The following is a 27,684-nucleotide window of genomic DNA, read 5'->3' on the forward strand; positions in this document are numbered from 1 at the left end:
CATTCCATTCTAAGCAACTAAGGCACACTGAATTCTCTGAGGAACTCACAATACCATATCATTTACTATACAGCCCAAAGTACACGGGGAGGCACCCTCCACTTAACTCTGTGGCCAGCATATCACATTCAATTAGTGAAGCCCAGTGATAATGCATTCAAGGTGTGTATCTCCCAACACGCCGTTATACACAGCCTCCAACAGCTCAACCTCAATTTATTTCTACACTTAGAGCCATGCTTGATGTCCTGCATACGCAGACTTGAAGGCTTTACAAAACCTAGGTGTGCTACTTCTACAATAGAACCCCTTTATAGTAAAGTCACTGGGACCAGCAAAAATATTTACAATACCAGGATCTTTACTATATCAGTTGTTGGTGATGACGAGGTCCCGAAGATGCTGTCTGGTAGTTAAATAGGCCCTTGCTGAACATGCCTTGCTGCTTAATGAAAAAAAAAAAAAAAAAAAAAAAAAAAAAACTGAATATCTTCCATTTCACTTTTATCAGCTCTTCGTGCAATTTTTTTGCTATAGAAATTTTTTACATCTTGTAGCAGTAGCTCTTAAGCATGAGGACAACGTGGCTACAAATGCAACCAGCTCAACCTCAATTTATTTCTACACTTAGAGCCATGCTTGATGTCCTGCATACGCAGACTTGAAGGCTTTACAAAACCTAGGTGAAAACCAAAGCCTTGCATGAGCATGGTATCACTTTTTGCAGTTTCTGTCTTTTGAAAGGCAAAAATTAAAGAGCACTGCAAAGTCTGCATTAAGAGTAATGCGAAAGCATGGATGCTGCTGTTGGTTGCTTCTAGTTTTTAAATTCACTTGTTTACCCGCTTTAGTCTCTGGTACTTTCAAATTGCGTGCCAATCCCTTCCTATGCCCTTTTTTTGACTCTACTTCCGGTTGCGTGACATCACGTCCTTGATGTCACCTTAATTGACTGACTTAACTATTTTAGTATTTGATACCTTCAAATGTGGCGCCAAAGCATTGGCTAATGAGACCATTTTCGGCTTTACTTTTACATTTTTTCCATATAATTACCTAATTAACTTATTGGCCTAATTAATTTTTTGGACACAACATTATGTCGCCCACTATCGATTGACACCACTCATGAACCTCTACCACTTCTTAATTAAACTGCTGTGGACATGATTTTGCAGACAGAACATAGCAAAGTAATGCTTTTGCATTAATAAATGATAAATGCGCGTAAGTGCTGTAAGACCGCACTCGCCACACCTCCACTTTTTGCCTCCGCTGCCTCATGCTTCTAGCTGCACAGTGCAGTCAATGTTCACCCATTTCTTGCTGCACTTTTACTATCCTTTACTTTCTGAACGGACCAAGCCGCCCCCTTTCATGTTTGTAGACAGCTTTACTTTTTTTTTCCTACGTGCTGCATGCTTGCCCTCACGGTTTCAAGGCCTCCGTAAAGTAGGCTTCTCCTGAATGCTGCTAGGCCTGGTGGTAAAGCCACCTAAACACTCGGTGTTATTCTGTTTTCGAATACAAAAATCTTTGCCTCGCTATTCTAAGTAGTATGCGGGCGGCGATGTCATAGCGTGGGAATCTTCACCGCAGCCAGGCGCACTACTTTACTATAACCGATTTTTACCAAAAACGTCTTTACTATAAAGGGGGAAACATGTGCGGTTGTCTATGGAAGATGAACTAGGACTTCAGTTTTACTTTACTATACCAGAGTTTTTATTATGTCCGAGCTTAATATAGCGGGGTTCTACTGTATATTCAAAACTATTCCGTTTTGCAGACAGCACAACAAGCCGCTGCAATGTACCAAGTCAATGCAGGTAAACCTGGATGTAACGAACCCCTGTACAGTGAATTCTTCAATATTACTAAGTTTCTTAATTCCCCAATGCCTTCGCCAATAAAAAAATGTGTATATGAAAGCTCCATGCGATGAATGTGCTCGGCAGTTGACATTGATAGTAATGAACTATACCTATACTGTTGGCTAATGTAGAGTTACCGGAAATTCGGCAAGACCAGAAACTGAAAGAAGTGCATGACGATCGCCACCACATAGTTACTCGCCCGATTCCGGCACCAATAGCTGCCTGGCGTCAAGAACGGGGACAGTGGATAGTGCTGACGATGTGAGATAGCGAGATTGTTTCCTAGGGCAATGTTAGCAGACACATAGAAAGCGTAAATATTCATGAAGACTCGGCACCTCCGTGGCTGGAAAGCTCCAACAGCGGCGTGATTCTTCCAAATGTCCAATGGTATCTGTGCTGTGCGAGATACAGTAGAGGTGGTGACAGTTGCTGCCACAGTCTATCTATCCGTGCAATCATGACACATTTCTCTGCATTTATGAACTTAAGTAATGGAGTTTATTGTACTTTCATGACAGTTTCACCTGCACGCATTCCTTATTTTGGTTTCCGTTCTGCATTGCCCTTTCAAGCTTTTACACAAAATCTGCATATAATGAAAACCTAGATGCAACGAAAAATTAGCAGCTTTTTCGTTTTATTACTACTAGGTTTGAACGCACCCACAACCAGGAGCACAGCCACACTCACCAGGTCAGCGCTGGCTTGAAGCAGTAGGTCAGCAACATCAGTGTGGCCATTTTCACAAGCGTACGTCAGAGCCGTATCCCCCGTGGCAGTCTTGGCATTCACACTCGCCCCTGTGCGCACACATCTTCTATGAGGCTGGTGGATGATGCCCAGACCACAAGGCTCATACAAGCAACACAGCCAATTTCAAGGTATGACAGAAACTGCACACCATCCAAATAAATCGTTAGAGCAAAAAGATATGAACCCACCTACACAAATGGCACACTTGCTACACGTAACCAAACCAAATGCATTTACTGGAAAATGCCCACTTTGAATTGATGCTACTATCACGTCAAAGTTACACGAATATGGACGGGCAAAAACTATTACCAATTAAAGTTTGCTCTTATGCACCGCCGCATGCAAAAACTCTACAATAAAAAGCCATCTTCCTACATTGCATGGTGGTGTAACAAACACAGGAGTGCCAAAAACAGAACATCCAACAGCCTAAAAGTGCGCTAGTGGTATGCAAATACCGTATTTACGCGTGCAACGAACCCACTTTTTTATTCAAGAAAAACAGATCAGTTTTGAGGGCAAGGTTTATTAAGCAACATATTCGCTATCACTCTGATAAGAGTGTGCGCAAGAAGGCTAACTTGTTTCATGGCGGCGTTTGCTCTGAATTATTGCCATTTGAAAACCAAGTGCAGCATACCTTATGCTATAGAGGACAAGAAAAAAGCATACAAGCACCAGGCTTGAAGCCAGCCCACACACCCAATGCCGAGCTCATCTAACAGCCTGGCTTCTTTTTCGCACCTTCAGCTCAGAGCAGTGTCTGGCTTTAAATTGGGACTTGCTTCTAGAGAAGCCAAAGCCCATGGCTATAAGGAGGTTACCTATCGTCAACTCTGCGTTTTGTGTGGCATCTAAAATATTAAGGGAAAAAAATCTAGCTTTGTTGAAACATTTTCTGAAAGTTATCTTCGCTGTAGTGAGGTAATACTATTCCAGATGACACCAAACTGGAGGCACTCACAAAATATGGACGCTTGCTCACGGTTTCACAGGCTGGCCTCACTGTATACTTACCAGCATTGATGAGGTATCGAAGAAGTTCCAGGTGGCCTTCCTGGGCAGCCTCCATGAGTGGTGTGCTGGCACCCAGCTCCAGCTGGGCACCGGCCTTTAGCAAAAAATCGGCAACCTCCAGGAAGCCCCCACAGCAAGCAAGCGTCAAGGCCGTCTCCTGCAAGTCAATCCCAAATAAATGCACGTTCAGCTGTGGAAAACCAGTTGCCTCCCCCTTTGCCAAGACCGATCACCACCACCCCAGCGAGCGTCGTGGCAGCGCCGGATGGGAGAAGAGGTAAATACCTCCAGGGGGAAGGAGAACCAGCGATGGGTGCGCCACCAAGACGTCTACGTGGATTCTTGCGAGAAGACGAAAGACAGTTTCTGGATCCAGCCGGCAACGCGAGCGGTCGTCTCTCGCCGCCTCTCCCAGCAAATGCAGGGGGATAGCAGGCACGGAGTACACGGCACACACGGGAGGACCAGTCGTGAACGACTGCCCGGCTACTGGTTCCCAACAGCAAAGCGACCAATAAATACCATACCCACCCGCCGCCCCTGCGGCAGACACCGTGGAATGGCTTTGTCCAAAGAATGAGGCGCGCACGGGAGATCCCGGCCGCCATATTCATGGCGCGTGCAAATGTCCGCCGCCGAAGTCGCACTCCCTATAAGTCCTTCTTACATAGCCTTGCCCGTCCAAGGAAACCCTTTTTGATGTCTAGCTGGCCGGCACGCTCTGTATTGTATTGCAAGTGCAATAAATAGCATTAGAGTATTAATGAAGTGTCGTTCCCATCCATGTCCCTTTTGTTCACCTCTCGGGTCGCTAGCAAGAACGCTGCGTCCGCGGTGTGGAGTGGGAGCGGGGTATAATGCGGCCCCCTCGTAACCCCACAATTGGTGCTCCAACGTGGTTCTCTCATGCAGAAGCACTTGAGCTACTCACTCATACCGCCACAATGGCAGCCCAACGCATGGCAAACCCTAGGGACAAAGGACTATTCGTGGTGTAGAGTACGTGCCCGGACTTTCACATTAGGCTGGACCTGACATCGGAGTGCTAGCAAGGCTAATGTGCTTTCTTGACAACGAGGTGAGAGGAGTAGCAGCGAGAACAAATGGACGAGCAAGTATTCTTTTTGTGTATGTGGAGCATTTTTATTTTTTTTGTGTGTGTGTGCCAAGACCTTTGAGAGGTGCAGCCACGAGGTCCGCACATAGAGAGCAAGACCGAGCCGTCCACGGAGAACAGCAAGCCGGAAGAGAGTGAGTACCTCAGCCAGGACTGTGGCCCTACTTTACTTGTATATAGTTGTAAATACTTTCTCTTCCGTCTCTTTGGCTTTGGGAGCCGGATGCCGCAATCTGCTGACTGGTATTGCAGCCATGATTGCTGGGAAGCACCGGGGCGCTCAAACACCGTTGGACGCGGTGGGTGCAGTTTGCTCAGAGGTTGCCTTTGGATGGCAGCGAGCGAGTAGGGCCACCCTGGGTTCCTTGGCAGAGACGCACATCCTCGCCGCGGCATTGTGTTCTAGACATTGTCCTTAGTCCTAAAGCGATGAGGCTGATGAAGGCTCTTGGGAGCTGCCTGTCGCACATCGGAGGACAGTCTAACCGTGGTATACAGGATGCTCAAATGAGTTTTGCTTGTTTGATATTGACATCGCTGTGGCCAAAACATCTAACTAGAGAAAGTTAACTTCATTCAAATGAACTTGGTATTATTTTTGGGGCGGAGAAGGCGAATCGGAAATTTCGCGGAACCAGATTTTTATGCCGGCAAATGAACCACGGATGACCGTGCTTCGTTCGGATTGACGGAACTCAGCGCGGTACCAAATAAACTTGTTGCGCGCTCGCATTGGCCTGCATTTGACCAAATGGCCATTTTGAGCAATTTATTCAACCTTTTGGAGATCCGGAGGGTTATGCAGAGATCAGTGAAGCCGCCTGGGCCTACTGCCATTGTCTACGTTCCTGCCGGCTGCCCTGCGGCCGTGAGTCACCATGTTGCAGAGTCTCATGGAACCAGTCCAGCTCAATGGGAGAGGAGGCCAACCCCTGCCTGCCAACAAAGGCGCGCCAGTGGGAACAACACCCTCCCGTCATGCTGGCTTCTGGGACCTGCCGATGGACAGCGGAGGCCCGTTCACTTTGCTGTTCGTCAAAAGGCACCAACGTTTGGATCACAAGGGCATCTTGCCTGTGCGAGTTGGCCTGCAGTCGTCATTGCAAGCCTCATGTGTGCCTCACGGATGGCATTCAAGAAGCAGTTCTCGACAACCACATGGTGAACATTTAAGGAGGGAGGGATATGGAAAATCGGTTGCCTCCCACTTCGCAGCGACCGATCACCACCTCAGCGAGCGTCATGGCAGTGCCAGCTGAGAGGGGAGGTAAATACCTCCCCTTGAGGGAAGAACCAGCGATGAGTATGCTACCAAGACGTCTACGCGGATTCCTGCGAGAACATAGCGAGACTGTAGCGCAAAGCAGACAGGACACACGAGAAGAACGAACAACACGAGCGCTGTTAGCGCTCGTGTTGTTCGTTCTTCTCGTGTGTCCTGTCTGCTTTGCGCTACAGTCTCGCTATGTTCACGCACCAACAAGCCCAAAAAGCCACCCTTTTGAACCCTCCTGCGAGAAGACAGTTTCTGGATCCAGCCGGCAACGCGAGCGGTCGTCTCTTGCTGCCTTTTCCGGAAAATACCAAGGAATAGTGAGCACGGAGAATGCGGTGCACACGGGAGGACTCGTCGTGCACGACCGCCTGTCTTCTGGTTCCCAACAGCGAAGCGACCGATAAATACCGTACGCTCTCGCCGCCTCCCGCAGCAGACGCCCAAAGTATGCGGTGCGCACAGAAGATCACAGCAACCATATTCACAGCGCATGCAAATGTCCGCCGCTGAAGTCGCACCCCCATTCCCCAGCCAGTGAGTCAGAATTAAGTCCTTCTTACGTAGCCTTGCCCTTCCAAAGAAAATCCTTATTGATGTATAGCTGGCCGGCATGCTCTGTATTATTTGCGAGTGCAATGAACAGCTTTCGAGTATTAATGATGTGTCATTCCCGACCATGTCCCCTTTGTTCACCCTGCAGGTTGCTAGCGAGAACTCTGCATCCGCGGAGTGGGAGCGGGGTGTAATGCCGTCCCCTTGTAACCCTACACAGCACACCATGGACCAGGCAAAGTGCAAAAGTATTTGACACAGCCAAGGCTGCACTGCACACCTCCCAATCTCTCATGCAAAATGCAAACAGAGTTTCACCTGTGTTTCTTCGGTCTGGGCATTGATGTCGGCCCCTTGCGAAAGCAGCAGGGCCACCATTTCTTCGTGGCCCTCACGGGCAGCCTCCATAAGTGGTGTGTAGCCCTCGTCATTCACTTCCTCGATGTTTGCACCCCGCTCCAACAGCAGCATAGCCAGCTCAACATGGCCCCCACACGCTGCCAACGTAAGTGGAGACTCAAAGCTGTCCGTTGGCATGTTCACCTGCAGCAAATGGTTGCATCACGTGAAATGCCACATATTTCAAATGTGCTGCAAAGCAACCCATCTGTGCTATTACTGCAACACTAACCGACCAATTTTTTATTTATGGACAGAGTTGCACTACATCTTTCACTGTTTGTGCATTCTGTTGGTGCAGATTCCAAACCTGCCAATATTTTTTATATGCAGCAGGGAGTTTTAAATTTGTCGAGAAAAGCAGGTCTTTTGTTTGCAGGATGCTTGGTTAGTGAACATTCTATTTTTTTAGATGACCCATGGTCACGGAAGGCCTGCAGCAAGGCATAAATGCTCATTCTCCAATGACTTGGGCAAAAGTTAACAGCTTGTCAAATTTCACAAAGAAAAGGCTCATTTTGGTGACAACAGTTTATTTTCATAATTATCTAAGATGCACTAGCTTGACATAGGCATCACTCCGGAGCTCCTGCGTTTTCTTTTTCCTGCAAAAAAAAAAAAAAAAAAAAAGATAGTAATAATAGCACGAGCTGATGATCAGGAGACATCCCTCCTCCAAAATACTAAATATAAAAAATGCAGGCCTGAAAAATCGGGAAAAAAATGTTTGGCTTATTGTCTGAAATACCGACACTAACGGTTTCCAGTGTGGACGCACCATCTCACACAGACATAAATGTCCTTAAAATAAGGACATTGCTGGCAAACGGACTGCATGGTCTGGAGGCTGCTACCAGAGACTAACGTCTTCGCATCGCGACCGCCATTAAGTTGGCACCAAAGTTGCGGCATGCGACAGTCAGTACAACTTTGGTTTATGGGGTTTAATGTCCCGAAGTGACTCAGGCTATGAGAGCCGTCGCAGTGGAGGAGTCCGGAAATTTCGAACACCTGGGATTCTTTAACGTGCACAGCACACGGGCACCTTGCTCTTTACCTCTATCGAAAAGCGGCTGCCAAGCCGACATTCAGTCCTGCATCCCCTAACCACTTCACCCCCCCAAAAGTGATTAGTGGCACCGCATAACATTCAGACACTTATTTATTCAAGACTTCCGAATCCAAATGTCGCGGTTTCGAGACCACCGCTACCGCTTGCACCGCTCCTTGCATTGTCATATGGAAGGAAGCAAGCGCCAGGTGCGGTCTTGTAAGGGTACAGACTTCGACATTTGCTGGAAGGCTCAATCAGTCGTGTCCGTGCAAGCTGCTTTGGTACCCCTTTCTTATCTGCCCAACATGATAATGTAGCCTGTACGCAGCAGAAATCGCCCTGAAAATGTGCACGCTCTCACTGATGTGCTTAAGCACCACCGGAAATACAATTTATCGGGCCATCGGGGAGCGCCACCACTTCTTTGCGGACTGCAGGGGTGGAATAATTTCTATTCTATTTTATCGGTGAACGATTCCATGCCATTACCCTCTTCAATTAACCGGCCAAAAATTTCAAGATGTACATAATGAGGTGTGTTGCAGGGCATCACAAGAAAGGAAAAAGAACGGGAGGGGGGCTGCTTCAGAATTATGTTCACGCTCTAATTATGATCATGAGATGTGCCTTTTGTCGTGCTTTTTTGTCGGAATCTCTTCAAAGAGCTCTGTTAGTCACTGTAGCCTCGTCTGTGTGGAATAAAAGATGGCGTTGTTGTTCATGGTGGCTCCTGCAGGACGGCAATGGCCACGACTGACGGGACGGGATCGACATGCAGATGAACAGTTCAGACGCTGCTTTTGACTATAGAAGCAAACTGCCCAATGGCTGTGGCAAACTAGCTCACAAACTATGTGGCATTCACAAAGCTGCTCTTCAGTAGAATGGTAGGTGTGCGCGTTGCATTTCTTCACGTGGAAGCTTATCATCATTTAGCATCAATGGAGGCATTGGACAGACTCAACCTTACATGGGTACCTGCGTTTGGTGAGCCGTGTAAGCAATCGTCCGTGTTGCTGCATGCTGGATTCCACTGTCTAAGTCTGTTCTTTTCATTAACTGTACAGAGGAAGGATAACTGCTTGTCAACTTTTTGGAATGGTAAGAAAGTGTTTGCCTCCTAGTAATGGCCTGTATATAGGTTTCACCGTTAATTCCAAGGTTACTGTGAAAAATCAGGTATGGATGTGCCATAAAGACTGCATAGCTTTTCGGGTATCCAAAGACTGCCTTTTTAGCAGGTCACTTAGAGATGTATGCCTACAGTAAGAACTATTCCTCCAACTACGTGCAATCAAAGCTAAGCACGATTTGACCTCAATTGAAAGAGCCAAGTGCAGAGACTTGCGACTTCAGAACACATTAACGCGGATAGCTGCAGAAGCATATCAGGGTCGCGAAAAATGAGATTAAATACAGATTTTTTTTTTTGTCCCGATGTTTGGCCGCAAAGAGCCACGCCCCTCCTTTAAGCGGGGCTAAAAAATTCACACACTCAATCCTACTATAAGTAACAGACAAAACTTGCACTTAATATCATACCAGGTAGCATGCCATGCAGGCCACCACTGCATATATAAAATGAATGCCTTTGTGGGCACCAGCCGTAGCAGCACCCAGTCCAGCCCCAGCGCCACCTGTCCTCACCTGAGCACCTGAATCAAGCAGCAGCCGGGCCACCTCCACATGGCCGTCCATGGAAGCCTCCATGAGAGCCGTATGCATCTCGTCAGTCTTATGCTCCTGGTCGGCGCCAGCTTCAAGTAGGAACCGCACCATTTCTAGGTGCCCTGCACAGAGAAAACAGAGCAACCATTAGCACTCATTCATGCCACCAAAGCAAACTAAGTTCAGCTTCAAAGGCGTCAAAGTTCACTCCATACCCACTAACGAGGCTCGTCCAAACAAGGAGAGCTAGGACAGAGACTTATGTCTGCAAGTGCACCGCATAGCCAGAGAGCCAGATCTAGGGCAAAAACACAAAGGAGCCAGTGAGAAGATGTGCTATCTCGCCTACACTTTGCGGAATTGCTGACGGGGCATAGCCACTATCATGCAGGCTCAGCTACAGCAGTGGTGGGAGAACTCTGCGATGACTGCCAAACAATCTAGCGTCGCACTCGGTGTCTGCCACAGTGGGTGTGTGTTTGTACTGTGGTTTATGGCAGTGGATGTGTTTCCACTTTTGCAAGTTTGTGTTTGCACCCCGCCGGGGTGGCGCAGTGGTTACGGCGCTGGACTACTGTTCCCAAGGATGCGGGATCGAATCCCGGCCTCGGCAGCCACTTTTCGATGGAGGCGAAAAGCAAGGCACCCGTGTGCTGTACTATGTCGGTGCATGTTAAAGCACCCCAGGTGGTCGAATTTTCCGGAGCCCTCCACTTCGGCATCTCTCATAGCCCGAGTCGCTTTGGGACGTTAAAACCCACAAGAGGGTCTCTAGCAAGCCACTATTTTCACAATCCCTGACTTTTCCAAGTTTTCCCTGATTATTTCAGGACAAATTCCCTGACGAGTGAAGAGGCTCAAGAATGTAGCTGCTGATGATGAGCATGGACGAATAATTCCCAATAAAAAGCTATTTATTAATCATATTCTCCAATTTACAATGGCAAAAGGCTGTTATTAGTGTTAATGGCGGGAAAAACATAGCAAGTTTACTGAAAATTAAAAGCGCACTGATACCAGCCCCAGCAGAGCTCTTTAATACTACCAGTTGCGAAATTTCCTATAGGCGCCATGTATCAAAAACAGCAGTTCTAGTTGGTCAAAATTCGGGTGTATATAAGGGTGCTTCGATGCGAGGCACCTTAGGTCACGGTCGATCTCGAGGGAGAGCGCGCTAGCGAAAACTCTTAAAGTTAACAGCCATAGAGTTAAGGGGAGACACGTGTCTTAGAACGGTCGAAAAATGTTAAAAAATCGATTCTGAGACAAACTCATTTTTGGAACGTTTATCCTTTAGAGCATCTGCACTGAAATTATTAACGCTGAATTCGGCCAGGAAATTCGACAAAATCGGCTTTCAAAACGTTACAGCATTCACGAAATGCCCTCCGAAAAAGAGAAATTTTGTTCGAAATTCCCGCGTGCGTTGCAGCTGGCCGATCGCTGCCATCTTGGGCTGTTTTTTTGTGCGCAATTTGCACTATCTCAAACTGACTGCACGTGCCGGTTTTCCGAAGGCCGTTTATGGTCTCTGATTAGGTTTCACGTGGCACGTTTGAAAAGCGCGCCATTCCGAGTCTCCCATAGGCTGGCGTAATCAGCGCGTCATTTTTTTTTTCTTGCTGTTTTACGTTCGCTGCTGTGGCCTTCGTTTCGCTCCGTTCGTGGCTGTGGCCGTGTGAGTCTCTGTTTGCGCTCGTGTTTCTCGATGCACCGCTTTGTGCAGATTGTTTCCTTGCAGTCGAGATGCCGGAAAACAGTAGATTGTAACCATGCACGCTTTGAGCACTTGGAAGCCGTAAGAAACAGGCAAGGATCAAAAGCCAGAAGACATCGGCCACAAGCATGCCGTCGGGACAGTAGAGTTAGAGCCAGTGCAACTTGTTAGAGGTGTAGGGAACATCAACCACGCTAGCCGATGACGACACCGCGGGTTGAAATAACAGCGCGAATTGCATCCTGGATCACAGTACACTGCGTTGACGCCGCCGCCGCTTACTACTACGGCGCAGCCGGTGCACTGCCGTTCTCTCAGGAAAGTCCGCGACCAAACGCAGGTTTCACCTCGGTGTTAGCGCAGAATGTGATGCAGGTACAGAGTTCGTGATTATGGACATGAAAGTGTTAAGCAATTTTATCGGGCACGCGAAGCGCGGAACCTGCGGCGAGATCGCGAAGACGTGAGCGGTCACCCGCTGTAGTGTCAGAACAGACCTCAGATGTAGCTCAGCTCGCCGATCGCTTTCGCGCTGGCATTATTCCTGCTTTTTGTCGCATACTAATCTCACGCGGAGCTTGCACGTATTTTATTGAGTGCCCAACTCACGTGCGTATTGGTTCTTCTATTGTGGCAGCTCAGCCATGCGCTGGCGTCAAAGTAATATATTGCGCCTCGCCTTGCGGCGCAGCCGCAGTGGGTCAGCGAAAGAAAAAAAAAAAAAAAGAAACAACAAAAAACAATAAAAATTGCATGAATAACATACTTGCTGTGCACCAGCTTATAATAAAAAAGCACTGCGGAATATATCGTGCCATTTTCCCCGACTTGGAGAAATGTTTGATGGTTTCTGTGACATTTCCCAGATTTTTCCCGGTGCATAAAATTTCCCTGACAATTACCGGTTTTCCCGGTTACTAGACACCCTGCACAAACCAAACCAAGCCAAAGCAAGTTTGTGTTTGTGCCATGTTTGTGCCACAATGTGTGTGTGTGTGTTTAAAATGCGAACATTTTTTTTTTCTTTTTTTCACCACTTCTTGGTCTGATCCGGAGGACCCCGTTCATCTCCCAATGCGAAGGGAATAACCACAGACTCATCATCATCAGCAGTACCAGCACGGCCTATTATGTTTAAGCAGTACTGACTATTATTGTAATATTACCTTGGTGTGATATAGTGTTCACGAAGCAAGATCCACAAAATTTTCGAAGGGGCTACCATATTTTCTCGCACATAACCCACACAAAAAAGGATAAAGCGCATTTAAAAAGTGAAGGTGCAGATTAGCTGCGAACAAGTATTTGCGTGCTATGTACATTGATATGTAGAATTTCTTCCTGTCTCTAGTGATTTTTTCTTTTTGTTTTGCTGCCAGCGCCTGCATTCGCTCATGATACTGCATTTTGTATGCTTCATTTTCTTTTGCACCTGTTCACTATTCTAGAACTATTTATTACGTGTTGCGATTGCCTTTGTTTTGGAACCCTATATGCAAGCCACTGCCAAGCAAAAGGGAACTGCAGCCTTGTCAATGTGTATCTGACAGCAAACATTTTCTACGCCTCTGCTGTTGGTAACTTTGCAAGGCAGAAGTAAATGAATCTGAAGCATCAAATTTTTTTTATGGCAGATGGGGAGGATGTTGGCTTCACAGCAATGTGCGGCCTCCCGCACAGTCTGCTACCCCCGTCATCTATGCTTGTCAAGCCGATAAGAGGCCAACAATAGCCAAATCCCCATCCATAGTCTTTATTTTAAAAGAACACACATTGGCCATGTTCACCCCCACATTTTTGTGAGGTGGGCTTCACCACACAAACTGTGAACAGCATGTGACAGGCAGTTTCAGCGAGGTGGAAAAACAGATGCTGTGCAGACTGATGTAAGTAGGGGAAGTGTGTTTTGGTGTCGTTGCGGCATGATGCTTTTAAGAGCAAGATAAAAGACTAGGCAATTATTGGTCGAAATGGCATGTGGCTAAGGACACATTAGGCGGGCTAAAAAGTGCAGCCATCATCGCAACAGGCTGGCAGCAAAGGCCAAAAAGCTCATCTGTGACCGGAGACACTGCCAGCCTGTAGATTGTCGACATGCTTGCTGTTGTGTGTACATGAGATGGGGGGCACTCAAGCACAAGGATGAATATTTGGGTAATCATTTGTCAAGCAGATCACACCTTGTCAGATGCCATGGTCACACACCATGGCCACACCTTGTCAATGTGCAAGCTTTGATGCCACTGACTTGCATGGGCATTTGGTGGGAGTCTGGCGGCAGTCCAAATTAACAGTAGCCAAATTAATGAGGTTTTATGCACACCTTTGAGAGCAGTAGTGAAGCCCCTGGATGACAACAGATTGGTTACCAGAATTGGACAGCAGTGGCAGTGCTCAGACGATCCTTTTGCAATAAATGTTTTGAAAACAAAATGGCCAGTTTGCATAGTAGCAACCACCTAGTCATACTTCTATTAAGCAAGTGCATAGATTATACAAAAGGGTAATTTCTTCTTTTCATTTCAAAAGGTATGAAGTTTGGAGTGCGGGCTATATGCGAGTAAATATGGAACATGCAGAGTAAACCAGGGCGCTTTTGGCTGCGCGACCTTCACTGCATGGACCCACAGAAATTATTATCTAAGCATAAGTGCTCACAAGAAAGCACCATTGGGTTTCCTTCCAATCCAGCGTCTTTCCTTAGCAAACACATTTCCACAGCCATTCCAAGTCTCAACAAGCTAGTTGTGTGGCACAGCTGTAATCTGCAAGACAAACTCCAGAACATACCCAAGGTCACTTTCTAATCTACTAAGTGGCCATGCTTAAATATGCGTGGCTTCAAAACAGGTGTACGTGTTGCTTTAAACAGAGAAGAAGCATTATTTGACAGCGCATAGCAACCATTATAGCAGTATTCAATCTCACATTAAAAATATTAATGCCATGTTAAGTTCAACTACAGCCTAAGTTATCTATTACCAACGCAGCTGTTCTTTCCAGATCATGGAGCTAGCAGACCCTTCACAGGTTGGCTCTCACTGCCGCTAGCTAGGTCCCTGGCATTCACTACACTGCAAAAGTGAGACCAGAGAGCTGATGGGCGTACCCTTGTAGCAGGCGAGAGTGAGCGCAGACTCCTTAAACTCATTGGAGTGGGTGTTGATGGAGGCGCCAGCAGCTACAAGAACACGGGCTGTGGACACGTGGCCAGCAGAAGCAGCCTCCATGAGGGGTGTGTGGCCATTCTCATTGTGCTCCTCGAGGTTGGCCCCTGCCTCCACCAGGGCTCGAGCCGCAGCCTCGTGGCCCCCCAGGCAGGCAAACATCAGTGGCGTGTGCCCTGCACCAACACACACACAACACCTCAACTTCCAAGAACAAAATTTCGACCCTAGCATGGCTTGTACAAATGCAGCTCAAAACAGTTATCGCTGACCAAGAGTCTTGCAGCAAGCGGTGAACACTTAAAGGACCTGGGTTCAAGTGCCCACAGTGTGGTCTGCACAACATGAGCGATACCTCCTGTGCCACCCTCCACTACCTTGAAGCTGCAGATTGACAGCTCTTGACACTCACAAGGCACCCACACCAGACAAAGAAAATTCACACCTTGTGCTGTCTGCGCATTGACATCAGCTCCGTGCTCTATGAGTAGCCGAACGATGTCAACATGGCCCGCAGTGGCCGCCTCCATCAGCGGGGTCATATCCTTGAGGCCTCGGTCCTCCACGTTGGCACGCATTGCCAGCAGCAACTGCAAGTTGAGCACAACACTGCTTAAGCCTCTTGAAGCACTATTGTATTTGCAGTGGGTTGATACTACGGTGTGAGACGCTGCAGGTACATCACTTTGGTGGTTTCAATGCTGTTCAAACAAGTCAACAAATGCAATCCCTAATTGTAGCCTCAATCGTTAGAGAGCAAGATATTGCAAAAGATCAGGGCACATAATCTGGAAGTGTATAATGAGCCCCAAATGTAGACTGCTGTGCAATGAGACCCAATGTTTTTGCAGTTATCTTGACCAAAATGCACTTGCCGTGGCATCAGTAAGCATAAGGCGAAAGTGAATATTACAAAAACATATACTGCAGGTGGCTACAGATTACAAAAAGCTGAACAACTTATATGATCAGACTGTCACTTTTGGAACAAAGAATGAGCCTTAGCCACACACATTTAATGTCCATATAGTGGCCATTTCCAGAATGCAGGGAACATTTCAAATGTACATGACTAAGACCACTACTGCCTATGCTAGTTTGACACTTTTTTGCCACCTTTGGAGACGCAAGGAGGAGGAAGTTTCAACAGAAAAGCAAAATTCTTTGGAAACCTCTGGACCGTGCATTCAATTGATAACCTTAAGGTGCACTAAAGAGAATTGAAGCTTGTCTCTATCACGGACACATAATCTACACGTCCTGAGCATATGTATAAGCTTTGAATTATTGTCCGATGTCCTATATGGTCAATTTCCCTTTTAAAATCAGATTAAATGTGCTAGCCAGCAATCCGCCCCTTTTTTTTTCCAATGTACGGAGTAGCTTTCAGGAAACTGCGTGGCGGCAAGTCGGCGGAGCAATATGCAGAGTAATCTTTGAAAACGTAGTTCGCTTGCTTTAGGCTAGTTGTTTCAGTGACATATTCTCCGAACCACAGATAAGTGTTGGTTTTATCAAAATATTTTTTCAACACTTCGAAAAACATTTATAAAGATTACTTTGGGTGTCTTCATGGTTTATAGTATTTTTCATTGACCACCACAGTCTGACGAGGTGTAGTCTCACAAAAGCAAACAGTGCACGTGTATTTTTATTTCTGTGGACCTAATTATTGTGGCTATGATGTCTGCCTATTGGGCACGAGCGCCCCCATTGGAGCGAATAGCGCTAGTGTCGACCTAAGCAAGAAAGTGACTCCTCTTACTGCTGCTGAAGCAGACGCTCGATTGAATTTGTGCATTTTAAAAGATAATAGTCACATTTATTCCTGAAGTTTGGGTTACTATAGTGGCCAGCCTTGCACTTTTTCATTTTGCATTGTAACTGAGGCTGCTGAAGTTTTTTAAGCTGTTGCTACGGCCCGTTACTGCTCTGCACCCGGACGTAAACGAGGGAACCCAGCACGAGCTGCCATCGCTACCCGAAACATAAGCTCCCAGAATTATCCTTCCTTAATTAAAATTTGAATGGGCAAATCAGTGAGTGATCATTTTCATGATGTGCGCTGCAGACATTTCAGCAAGCAAGATTTTGTCCTAAAGTTGGCGCTAAAGGTTTGGTGAGCAACAGAGGAAACGGCACGCATGTTATAATTTGCACTTATCACTTGTGAATTCTAACGATACTATTGCTGGGAGGATGGAAAAGATGCGGGCGTCTTCGTGGAGCAGTACCCTCCCAAAGAAAGGAGAGATCGTGCAAAGGCCAGAAGGTCTCAAATTATCCTAAATGAACACATTAGAAGATTCTGCCACTTTGTGCAGCGGTATGCATGGTGAGTTGTCTCAGGCAGCGTCTCCAATACTGTAGTAATTTCAAATGACAGAGTCCGTGAATAAACGAAATATAGAGCATTGCATGCATGCTGTGATGTGCTGGTCGAGATATGCGTAAAAAAAAGCACATGCTGTGCGCGGGAAAAACAAATATCCGCTCTAACCAAGAGTGCCAATGACTGTAGTCAGTGCGCAAGAATTCGCTGCGTGGAACACACGTCTTACCACTTTTTAAAAAATTCATTCCATGTCATCCTCGCAGTGAAACTTGCTTGCTTTACTATGTTCAAGGGAGCAGGCGAATGGTGCTGCTTCTATGCGAAGGCGCTCAACATCTGTCGGGCTCCTGCCAGTCCTCTACTCTTGCACGGGAATCCCTGTGCACTGACTACTTACATCTGACTGGTTGTGTGGTAGCTTCAGTTTTATTTTTTATTTTTTCTTAACAGCAGAAATGCTGCAACTGGTGCGCGTCGTCGTAGCAGTAAAGCTCGCCAACTTCGATAACTCCGATTCAGTGAAGTGTTTTTTTTTGCCGAATGACTGGGTCTCATACCTCAAACTAAACTTATATAGGCCCAGACCGAGGTGTATATTAAATAAATAAATGAATGAAATGCAATGCTAGCGCGCAGCTGAACTACCTAGGAAAGCATCCTGCAGCAGCCATTTAACGTGTGTTGTCCCACATACTTCGTCATGCAGGCGCTTCTGAGAGGTGGCGTCACGGTATGTCGTCGCACACAATATTCATGAAAACCCAATCAACAAATTAAAATCGAAAACTAAATTTTTCAGAACACCCCCCAGTACCCATTTAAGGCCAATCTAAGGCATAACTTTCCCCTGAATTGCATTAATTTGAATTGAAGAATGCTGCACGAAGTCAGCTATGACGCTAACACAGCCGTTGAAATGCTAGCGCTGCAAGGTGAGCACCACACTAAAACTAAATAAATATCAAAGAAAAAGCTCAAATTATTCTACCCACTGCCAAGCATAAAGGCAACAGCAATACAGCAAACTAACAAGATTACAAGGTGGGCAGATTGCACATGTTATCACCAACCAACACAATGACTGTGTACAGCGTCCACAGTGAAGAGTCAAAGCAGATGGCAAGTGAATGAGAATAACGTGCAGACTTCTGTAAAAATGTCAGCCTTAAACATTGTGACCACTGCAACACTGGTGCATGCCGCCCATTAACCTCGTCAGGAAAAACTGCACTAGCTCCATGCTCACACATGCTGGTGGCCAGAACCATCCATGAATAAGACCATCTGCAAAGATTACTATGCAACTGGCAGGGCACATGACATGTTCACTGTTGCTTCTGCAGATGCCACAACCAACAGTACCTGTTAATGCCTTATGATGAGCAACCTAATATGTGTTTTGCATCTTGCCTTAATCTTTGCCAACGCTTCAGAAGCATGCAACACAGTGGACGTGCTGGCAGCCTGAGCGAAGCACAAAAGAGCAAATACCTTAGAAACGTTCGAATAATTAGCTGCAATCCTAGGGAATGGCTGTGGAGAGGCCAAAGGGATGTGCATTGTGAGAGACTGCCTGAATGGGTTGAAGTCAAGCACTAGACCATCTTGTGAAAGTTAAATTGCTGGGCTTAGTTTATCATGTTAATGAAGCACATGCATCAAGAGAAAAAGGTTCCGACAAAAAAAGAAATTAAAGCATTCAAATCTAAGAAAGCGTAAATTTTTTAACAAGCAGCGGAGTGCAGAGCCATGCGCGAGGGTGCGCACAGCCACCACACCTTTGTCAGACAGGTGAATAAAATGCACTACATAATCCTTAAGTCACAAGCTACAACTAAAGCTGGTGAAACTGCTAAACATCACTTGTGCTGAATATCAATCCCATGCTGGGTGCATTTAAAGTAGCACCCATTACAAGTACCACAATGACAAAACGCATCTGATGGTATTTTGTACATCTTGCAGGCACATGATATATTTTCTCTACTGTTTGGCGACCCAAATAAAGCAGTTAAGCCACTACACTTTTCTTCTTGGTTTGGTTTTTAAGTTTGACATCCCAAAGCAACTCAGACTACAAGGGATGCCACAGTGGGGGGCACCGGAAATTTAAATCACCTGGGGTTCCTTTAACGTGCAATATTATCGCACAGTACGAGGTACCTTTTCCCCTCCATAGAAAAGTGGGCACCCCAGCCGGGACTGAACCTGCATTCTCGGTTTGCTGCTGCAGCTAAGTTCTGGAATCGGGGCAGTCGTCATGCTGTTTAAACACTATAGTGTCATGCATGTGAAGCAGGAAGTTTTCAGTACATGTTAAAGAGATCGTGAAATTACATTTACTAGAGCTAAAAAAAGAGTACACCATCGATGTTATACCACTCCTCTCTGCACCACAGAAGTTTTTGAACATCATAATGCTAAAGATTCTGTCGCAGAAAAGCTGGCTTTGTTGCCACCAGTGTTGGCACTGATGGCCGAGAGCGTAGAATCTCAAAAAAAGCAGAGAATATAATAAAATTCATGAGCATGTCAAACAATCTTCCCATTGGCGCCAAAATTCCAAGCGATGTTCTTGCAAGAAAAGAGGAAAATAATTGAACTGAGCTGAAAAAATTGGCTTAAGGTGGACTGTGGTGGGATTCAAAACCCAGGACCTGAGAGATGGACATGCTGATTTGGAGCTAAATAAAGGCAGATCTAGCAAATGCACAGTGGCCTGTAACCTGGTGAATTGTCTTAGAGATGCATACTTATTTGTTCATAAGTAATTACGAGCATGCAAACAAGGAACTATCATTATGCTAAAAATACAAACATTGATCACAGCGAAATGAACACTATGATTTGCTACACCTTTGAGAACAGCAGAGCTTGCTGCACGGCCACCCGTACATATCTTCTTTGAGAAAATGAAAAGAGTAGTAGCACTTCAATACTCCACGGGCAATCCAAACGCCTGGGTGCTTATCAGTGAAACTGCTGGTGAAAGTTCGGTTTTGTTTATGAGGTGTAACGTCCCAAAGCAGCTCAAGCTATGAGAGACGCCGTAGTGAAGGGCTCTGGTAATTTTGCCTACCTGCAGTTCGTTAACGTGCACTGAAATCAGAGCACACGGGCGCCATGCTTTTCGCCCTAACCCTGCACCCACCATAATGGTGCAGTGGTCAGGGTTTATGTGTGCACGTTGTTGGGCAAGTCGGTCACACATGCTTAAAGAACGGAAATGTGCAAAAAAAAAATAACCCAGACAAGAAGAGTGCAAGGACCTTGTGCTCTTTTGTCCAGGCCTTTTTTCTGCGCACTTCCATTCTGTAAGCAGTGGTTGGGCTGCTCGATTGCTGTGCCCAAGGATGCGAGATCAAATCTCGGCCGTGGCAGCCACTTTTTGATGGAGGCAAAAAGCAAAACGCCCATGTGCTGTGCGATGTCAGTGCACATTAAAAACCCTAGGTGGTCGAAAATTCCAAAGCCCTCCACTACAGCAACTCTTATGGCCTGAGTTGCTTTAAGGGGGGAGCTGTGTTACGTTAAACCTTGAAAACCAAACCAAACCACTGCACCACTGCGGCGAGGTTGCTTGTGAAGGCTGCTAGGGGGCAGCGTAGAACAGAAGAGAAGCTGCTTGCCGTGCTAGTGTTTAGAATGCGATATGAATGGAATGCGTAACTGGTATCGCATTCTGCTTCTAACATAGCCTTCCTACTTAAGTAGGGAAGAGGAGTGAGCCAACTGTAGTCAAGGTACCTCCCTTCTTGCCTCTGCTCCTCCACTCCATTGGACCTCGGAAGAAACTTTGAAGTTAGCTCCATTAATGCCGAAGCCAATCGTCATCATCACTACCCTGACCATGCTCACTGCAGGGCAAAGGATCCCCCCTTATCCTTCTTATTAACCTGGTCCTGTGCCACCAAATGTATCAGCGATAAAAAATGATACTCCTTCACTCGCCCCTGAACCCATCACACATTGATGCAAAAAAAACGAGTCTCGACTGTTCATCATGTTGCACCATCCCTCCCCCCCCCAGCATCACTAAGGTACATCCAGTGAGAAGGCTCGCCCAGATCCCCCGCTTTACGTTGAAACAGGAGCAGCGAAAAACACACTAAGGTGTTGCTCTAATCATTTGCAAGGAGTTCTCAAGTAAAATGGTATGATCCACACCTTTTAAATTTTACTAATACTCACAAAGACCACCTCCACAGATGTATTGCACTATAATATGACCACCATCTTGATCATTTCAGAGTCTTTAAAACCTAGATGCAGTCGAATTTTGTTGTCGAGGTGCTGTGCAAGGGTAGCTGAGAAACTAACAGTGAACTGACCATTCAGATCTCCACCAGCACAAACTAAAGGAGAAAAGGTTTTTTACAATGTTGAAATGTGAAGGGTTACTTCTGATATAGTGTGGGTATTGTGCAAAGGACTTGATCTGTGGGTCAGCGTGAATAAACAACTGCAGATGTAGCTTGCTGGAAACAATAATGCTCATACCGCATAAGAGCACAGTCTCAGAGGAGAAAAAAATACTCGCATGATCATGATTAAACAAACTATTGCCATGTGCCTGTAGTTTCAATTTTACAGTAAGGTAAAAAGTTGGGCGAGCTGGTAATTAGACATGTGCTTGTCCAGTTCTGTAAATGTTTCGTCGTCGTCTTTTTTAGCACAGTGGATTTTTTCAATCACGTTCAATTTTACAGCCAGCAAGACCACAGACAAACAGGAAAGGTGCAGCAGTCAATCTTTTTACAAGAAACATCAGTGGCCGCTCTACGCCACAAAAGGTCTGTCTAGACTTAAACGTAGGAAGCACACTTGAATGTTGAAAAAAGAAAAAAAAAAGGGGGGGGGGGGGGGCACGAGACGCATCATAGCAAATGTATGCAATCTTTTAGTTTAGAAAAAAAAAAATTGTAATTTGGAATAACTTAGCTGCGGGAAAATTAGCTACATACAAAAAAAAAATTTTTGAAGCAGCTTATGAGCACCTTCCACATTTTTCAGAATTCGAACCAGCTTAATGCAAACAATGGTAGAGCCAGCCATGGCCGGGCTAAAGAGGACTCTCTCCCCTTTAGCCTGGCCATTAGCCAGCAAAGGACCAAGTAGCTAAAACCCAATTCAATTTCACTGGGAAATCAATAGCCTTTCTAGTGCAGAAGAGGTGTCAGTGTGACTTAATTATGGCTCCAGTGGGTGTCTGCGATGAGCAGGCCTGTGAACAATTTGTACTTTTAAGCGTGGAGTCTGATGCCCCGAGTGAAGCGAGATTTCGGCAAGGCAGCGGTGAAATTTTGAGGCACGGGTAAGTAGCGGCGCGCCCGTCTTCGCGGCCAAGTATTTCACCGAAGAATTGGAGAACGAACCTCGGGGACGCATAGCAAAATTCACGGCGATCTCCGCCTAGTCTGTATGTTCTCTAAACGTCGCTCAGTGAATTGCACAAAGTGAACAAAGGCGAAGCGATGATAGAACTCTCTTTTTGTCATAGCACTGAGCCACGAGCGCGGAATCGAATACTTCGGTGGTTTGATCGCACGTGAGCGCCCGCACGCGCAACCCGAGGACGATTGGAATCTAGTTCTGACGTCGGCGTTCCGACGATCGCTGTTCTACATTTTACAGGGCTGCATGCAGCTGCCATCTCCGCCCAGCATTAATGCTCCGCTAACGTCGCTCGTCAAAATGAGAAGGCGACTACACTGAACTAACAGCCATGCAACCATGGAGAAAAAAAAAAAAATAACGGTTTTCTTTTTTCGTTTTTTTTTTTTTTTACTCCATGCATGCCACGTACAACCGCCAACTCGAGAAACCTGGTGGTATGACTTCACGTTACGCGTGAGCAGAGGAGCCTTAAGCGTGAGGAGCCGCAGGCGCAACCTAGCGACGATAACAGTAAATAAATTAACACTGACGCCGACGTTATGTGGCTTTGTTGGTCCTATGGTTGCCTAAGAACGTTGGTTAGGGCTGCAGCTGGACCTAGGCCGCCTGGCACGAACGAATACGGAGGACAGCACGTCAAGGCTATGGCAAGATACCTGAGCACGTATCGACCACGGACCCAGCTGCAACAACAAAAAAGCTGCGCGGTCTTGGCCCTTACCGTGGACGCGATGAGCTGGAACCCCGACGGCTGTCGTTCCCCACGCGCTGAACCGCCGGGCGCACGAAAGCACGCGACCTCGCACCAGGCACGGGGTCACGACTAGCTCGCCCCGCGCGCATCGTGGCCTTGAGAAGCGATCTTGAAGGAAGAAGACACGTAGAGAGCTAATCGTAATTAGGATGCCATTGTAACGAGGGAGAAGAAGAAGCAATCAGGATCCCTCCTCGTGTCTGTGCTCCACCGCCGAAATTAGTTGACAATTACTTTAATACACTAATTCAGTTTGTGTAGGACATTTGGCAGTCCACACTGAACCCTGGCCAATCCCCCTTCGAGGATATGTGCCAAATATCAAGGCAGAAGAAGAAGAACCTCTGGAAGCCATTGGCGTCGTTCCGCGATAGCTGCCACCTCACGATTCGAAAGCGTCGAACACCGACTGCGTCGACACCGAACCAGGAACTGGCAAGTGCTTTGATCTCCATTTGTGCTGTTCCGCGGGCAAAATATTTCTCTAGCCGTAATAGCTAATAAGCCGAGACTGGATATTACGCGTCCCTTTGCCGTTGGGATCAACTGACGATCGCGAGGACGTAGGCCCCTCCGCATGTAAGCCCCGCCGCCGCGCCACTCAGTGGTTTCGCGTTCGACAATGAACCGGCGGACCCATGCACGGTAGAACCGGGTTCAAAGCCATCGTGTTTCGATGGAGAGGAAACAGGGCGTCCGCGTACCGCATGTGATTTTATTTATTAAGGCGAAGGTCTTTCTCGGCTCATGGAACGAAATCCCGTGCGCGAGGTCTGTCATATTCCGCGAGATTTCACGATATTAATTCTTATCTAGCGTTCGTGCCGTCTGCAATGCCACACTTGAACGCGCGCCAAGGAACGCCACGCGACAGAAGCGATGGTGTCCAAACTCGCACTTTTCGGAGAAAGTGTGAAGATACTGCGCCTTTCCTTTCCTGTAAACCAATTACATGCAGCACTGCAACGAAAGCCGATGAGAGGCAAATGGTAGCAGAAGGCATCTAAGAGATTTATACTCTTCACTTTATTTAGAGGCTGTCGAAGAAACGGACAAAAGTGAACACAAGCAACTTGAAATTGCCCGGGGCCCTCCACTACGGCGTTCCGTTGTGCACTTGGTTAGCAATAATAATAATAATAATAATAATTGGTTCATGGGAAGGGAAAGGCGCAGTATCTGTCACACTTGCTTTGTGGACACCTGAACCGCGCCGTAAGGGAAGGGAGGAAGGTGGGCGTGAAAGTGGAAAGAGAGAGAGGAGAGTCGTAGTGGAGGGCTACGGAGTAATTTCGACCACCTGGGGATCTTCAGCGTGCGCTGACATTGCACAGCACACGGACGCCACTTAGTTTCGCCTCCATCGAATCGCAGCCGCCGTGGTCGGGTTCGTTTTCCGAGTTTGCGTCGTTTTCAGAAGCGCTTTCTCCCTGACCTCAAGTCATCTGATAGGTGGAAAAACACTGGACGTCAGTTCAGTTGCCACCACTTGCAGTTACGGCGTTTTCACCCATCAAGACTGAAGACGGACGATATATTGAAAACGACGCAAACTCGGAAAACGGACCCTGCACGCACTACCACGGTTGGCACCGTTAGCGTGCCCGTTGCTAAGGCTACCGCTCGTTATCGACAAAAGTTCAGTGCCGTAAGAATTTGATGATTTAATAGCATTGCCGGCGTAAATTAACCATTCGGCGCTATGCTAACGGAAAATCCAGGACTCGTCTCGGGTCAACGACTAGCTGATGCAACTCGGTTAGTTTTTTTTTTTTTTTTTTTTAAGCGAAAGCACCAACATTGATGATTAGTCATGATGGTAATTCACGATAGTAATGAAATGATGTAATGATAGTGATACATAAAAAATAAAATCAAATCAAGCGCAATAAATAAAATAACAAAACAAATCAATAAAGTGGGATAAAATAAAAATGAACAAAAGCAAAAAATTACGAAAACATCGCGGCAGCGCTAATATACTTTAGCAATCTAGTGCAGTTTCTGCGCTGACCCCTATTTTTTTTTAGCAGAAGCAATATCACTGAAGAAGGAAAAAGTGACGTTTTGATATTTTGTTAGGCTTTGGAGAAAGCAAGACGCAGTATACATTTGGGTGGACATCACAGAATGGTGGTCACACTTAATCAGGTCATGGTCGCACCACATTTTCGAAGGTCAATAGGGGATGGGGCGATTCAATCAACCACTCAGCATGGTAATTCATAATACTGATAAAATTATGATAGTGGTACATAGAAATAATAAAATCACGCTCCAATAAAAATAATAAAAATGAATTAATGTGAAATAAAAATGAACGAAAGTAAGAATTAAACATCGCGACAGCGTTAATGCTTTAGCATTCCCCCATGCAGTTTATGCTCTGACGGCAAATTTTTTTTTTTCATACAAAAACAATCACTGAAGCAGTAAAAGGTGACTTTTTGATACTTCGTTGATAACCGTCATGTTTGTAAACAATGGTGGCGCTGCGATCGGCAGCGACGTGGGGTGTAGGCAAAAGCGCAGCGTGCCTACACTGCGCAAAGCGACGCTGAATTCGAAACCAGTTCGCGCGTGCGAATATTATGAAACGTAAGCTTCGCTTATGCGTAGAAATAGCTTGGTTTATGCCTGGAGAGTATTTCCGCACGTTATCAGCCGATTAAAGCTGTAATTACTTGGCGAAGAGCGCTGAATTGGCTTCCTTCTCCGTGGCCTCAACAGCGCGCGGCTATACGGTACGTAGGCGACTGCAGGAGTGATTAAGTGAAATAAAAACGAAAAAGAGCAATTTATAAGAAAGACTAATAGTCAACTTTGTTCAACTCTCGGGCATATTCCTAGCGCATGCAAGTAGGACGACAACATGAATGGCTGGAAGTATTTTTCATATGACAACTCTATTGACTGGCTTTCTGCTGCTTCAAGCACTCACTCTAAAGAACAATATTATGCTACTATATATAGTAAACTAGAAATCACATTTCTAGTCCACTTTACCGGCAACTTAAGCAATAAAATTTCGTATCTAATAAGAAATCAATCCTTTAGTTCATTGTAACATGTTCGCAAAGTGCGCTGCCAACTTGTTTTCGCCTGCTCGATAAAAAAGACGCTCGACGTCCGTCTCATCTTACAGATGTAGCAAGGTCATAGACAGGTTAATATGTACATAAAGGCCAGTAAGAAATTTCTCATTTTATTCTCTTTGCTCTATAAGAGAGACGCATGAGTGCAGATCGCACGATCGCTTGCAGCGAAATTTGCGCGATCTGCTGAGCTTTTTTAATATACTTCGATATTTTTTATTCGTCCTCTTATTCTGCTTATTTTGCCCCCCCCCCCCCCCCCCCCATAGTCGATTACACTTCAGGACATTAAACTCCATGTACCATATATACTTAAATATCCTGCTCGATCAGAGCTAGGTTGTACGCGGATATTTAATTCGTTCGTAAGGATCTTATGACCTCCAAAAATAAAATTACAAAATATGAGAAATAACGCTGTGAGACTGCCCGGATCATAACGATGTTTGCTATAGAACCAGTGATGAAGAGTCACTCGTTGAAACTCGCAAAAGTATAAACAGAGAAAAGCTACTTTATAAGTCCGGGCCTGTTATTGCCGGCAATGTCGCACTGGAGTAACCGCCTAAAGTAATTGCAATTACCATCGCAACAGCTTTTGTGTCCTTTCTGTGTGAACATATGCAAGGGCAGTACTGCAAGTGAATGGAACTCGCAGTGCAGCTTCCCTGCGGGATCATACGCACACGGAATATAGGGGGTATTCACTGACGCGTGGTGCATTGTGGGTAATTGAGGCGCAGTCGGCCATTTTTGTGTCCACGGAACGAACAGGGCGAACGTACGTATCAAGTGCTGTCGTGCGGTTCTACAAGCAGTGGCATCCGCAGCTATATGTTGTTTATTGAGCTATCGTAGACTGTAATAGACGCGTGCACAGTATAGACAACGGAAGCTGAAGAGCTGCGCGAGCGACCTCGGCATTTTAAGGTTCCAGAAGTACACACGAACAACTCCACTCGAACGAGACACCTCACCGAGATGCGACGTCACGTATGGCTGGCACGGCTCAACCGCACAAGTATCATGGAATATGAGAAATGTATGTCAAAATGGGCTGGACTGGAATCTTCCAGATGTGCCCTAGCAGCCAGCTCTTGTCACTATCCGTGCACGACTGTTCTTCACGCGCTCGGAAGACACATTCCCGGTAAAAGAGCAGCGTGGCAATGTATCGCTTCCAGTCATGCGCATGCATGCAGCGCACCGCCAACACCTCCTCGTCGTGTTTTGCTGCAATAAAATCCTTCAAAGAGGGCTCGCTAAACTGTGTTTGCCGTACTTGCCTCATTCGATCAGAAGAAGTCGGATGTTCGCATCGTCTGTGTCGGCTGCTAATCAAAGCAGACCGCATGCAGATTCGGCGAAGGAACGTTGGCGGGCAGAGTTGTTTTGCAGAAGGTTTGAAGACCTTTATAAATTTATTTATCTCTAATAACAAATCAAGTTTAGCTTGGCCAAAACTGCGCTGTATTTCAAGAGTATTTCAAAAAGTTATTT

The 27,684-nt window shown here is 46.3% G+C and overlaps 1 protein-coding gene across 17 annotated transcripts in view; it reads right to left on the minus strand.

Annotated features, from left to right (window-relative positions):
- Positions 1 to 27,684, minus strand: part of mask (multiple ankyrin repeats single KH domain) — a 165,565-nt gene that overhangs the window by 94,982 nt on the left and 42,899 nt on the right. For all 17 annotated transcript variants that reach the window (XM_084609470.1, XM_084609463.1, XM_084609474.1 and 14 more), the window contains 6 exons: positions 15,049 to 15,193; positions 14,546 to 14,779; positions 9,699 to 9,841; positions 6,917 to 7,141; positions 3,654 to 3,810; positions 2,571 to 2,680 (listed from right to left, as the gene is read on the minus strand). In XM_084609470.1, coding sequence (XP_084465596.1) covers positions 2,571 to 2,680; positions 3,654 to 3,810; positions 6,917 to 7,141; positions 9,699 to 9,841; positions 14,546 to 14,779; positions 15,049 to 15,193 — 1,014 coding nt within the window. The remainder of the gene's footprint in view (positions 1 to 2,570; positions 2,681 to 3,653; positions 3,811 to 6,916; positions 7,142 to 9,698; positions 9,842 to 14,545; positions 14,780 to 15,048; positions 15,194 to 27,684) is intronic.

This window comes from Amblyomma maculatum, chromosome 7, assembly GCF_055883805.1.
Source record: "Amblyomma maculatum isolate TAMU_Amacu chromosome 7, ASM5588380v1, whole genome shotgun sequence".
Classification (NCBI taxonomy): Eukaryota; Metazoa; Arthropoda; class Arachnida; order Ixodida; family Ixodidae; genus Amblyomma; species Amblyomma maculatum.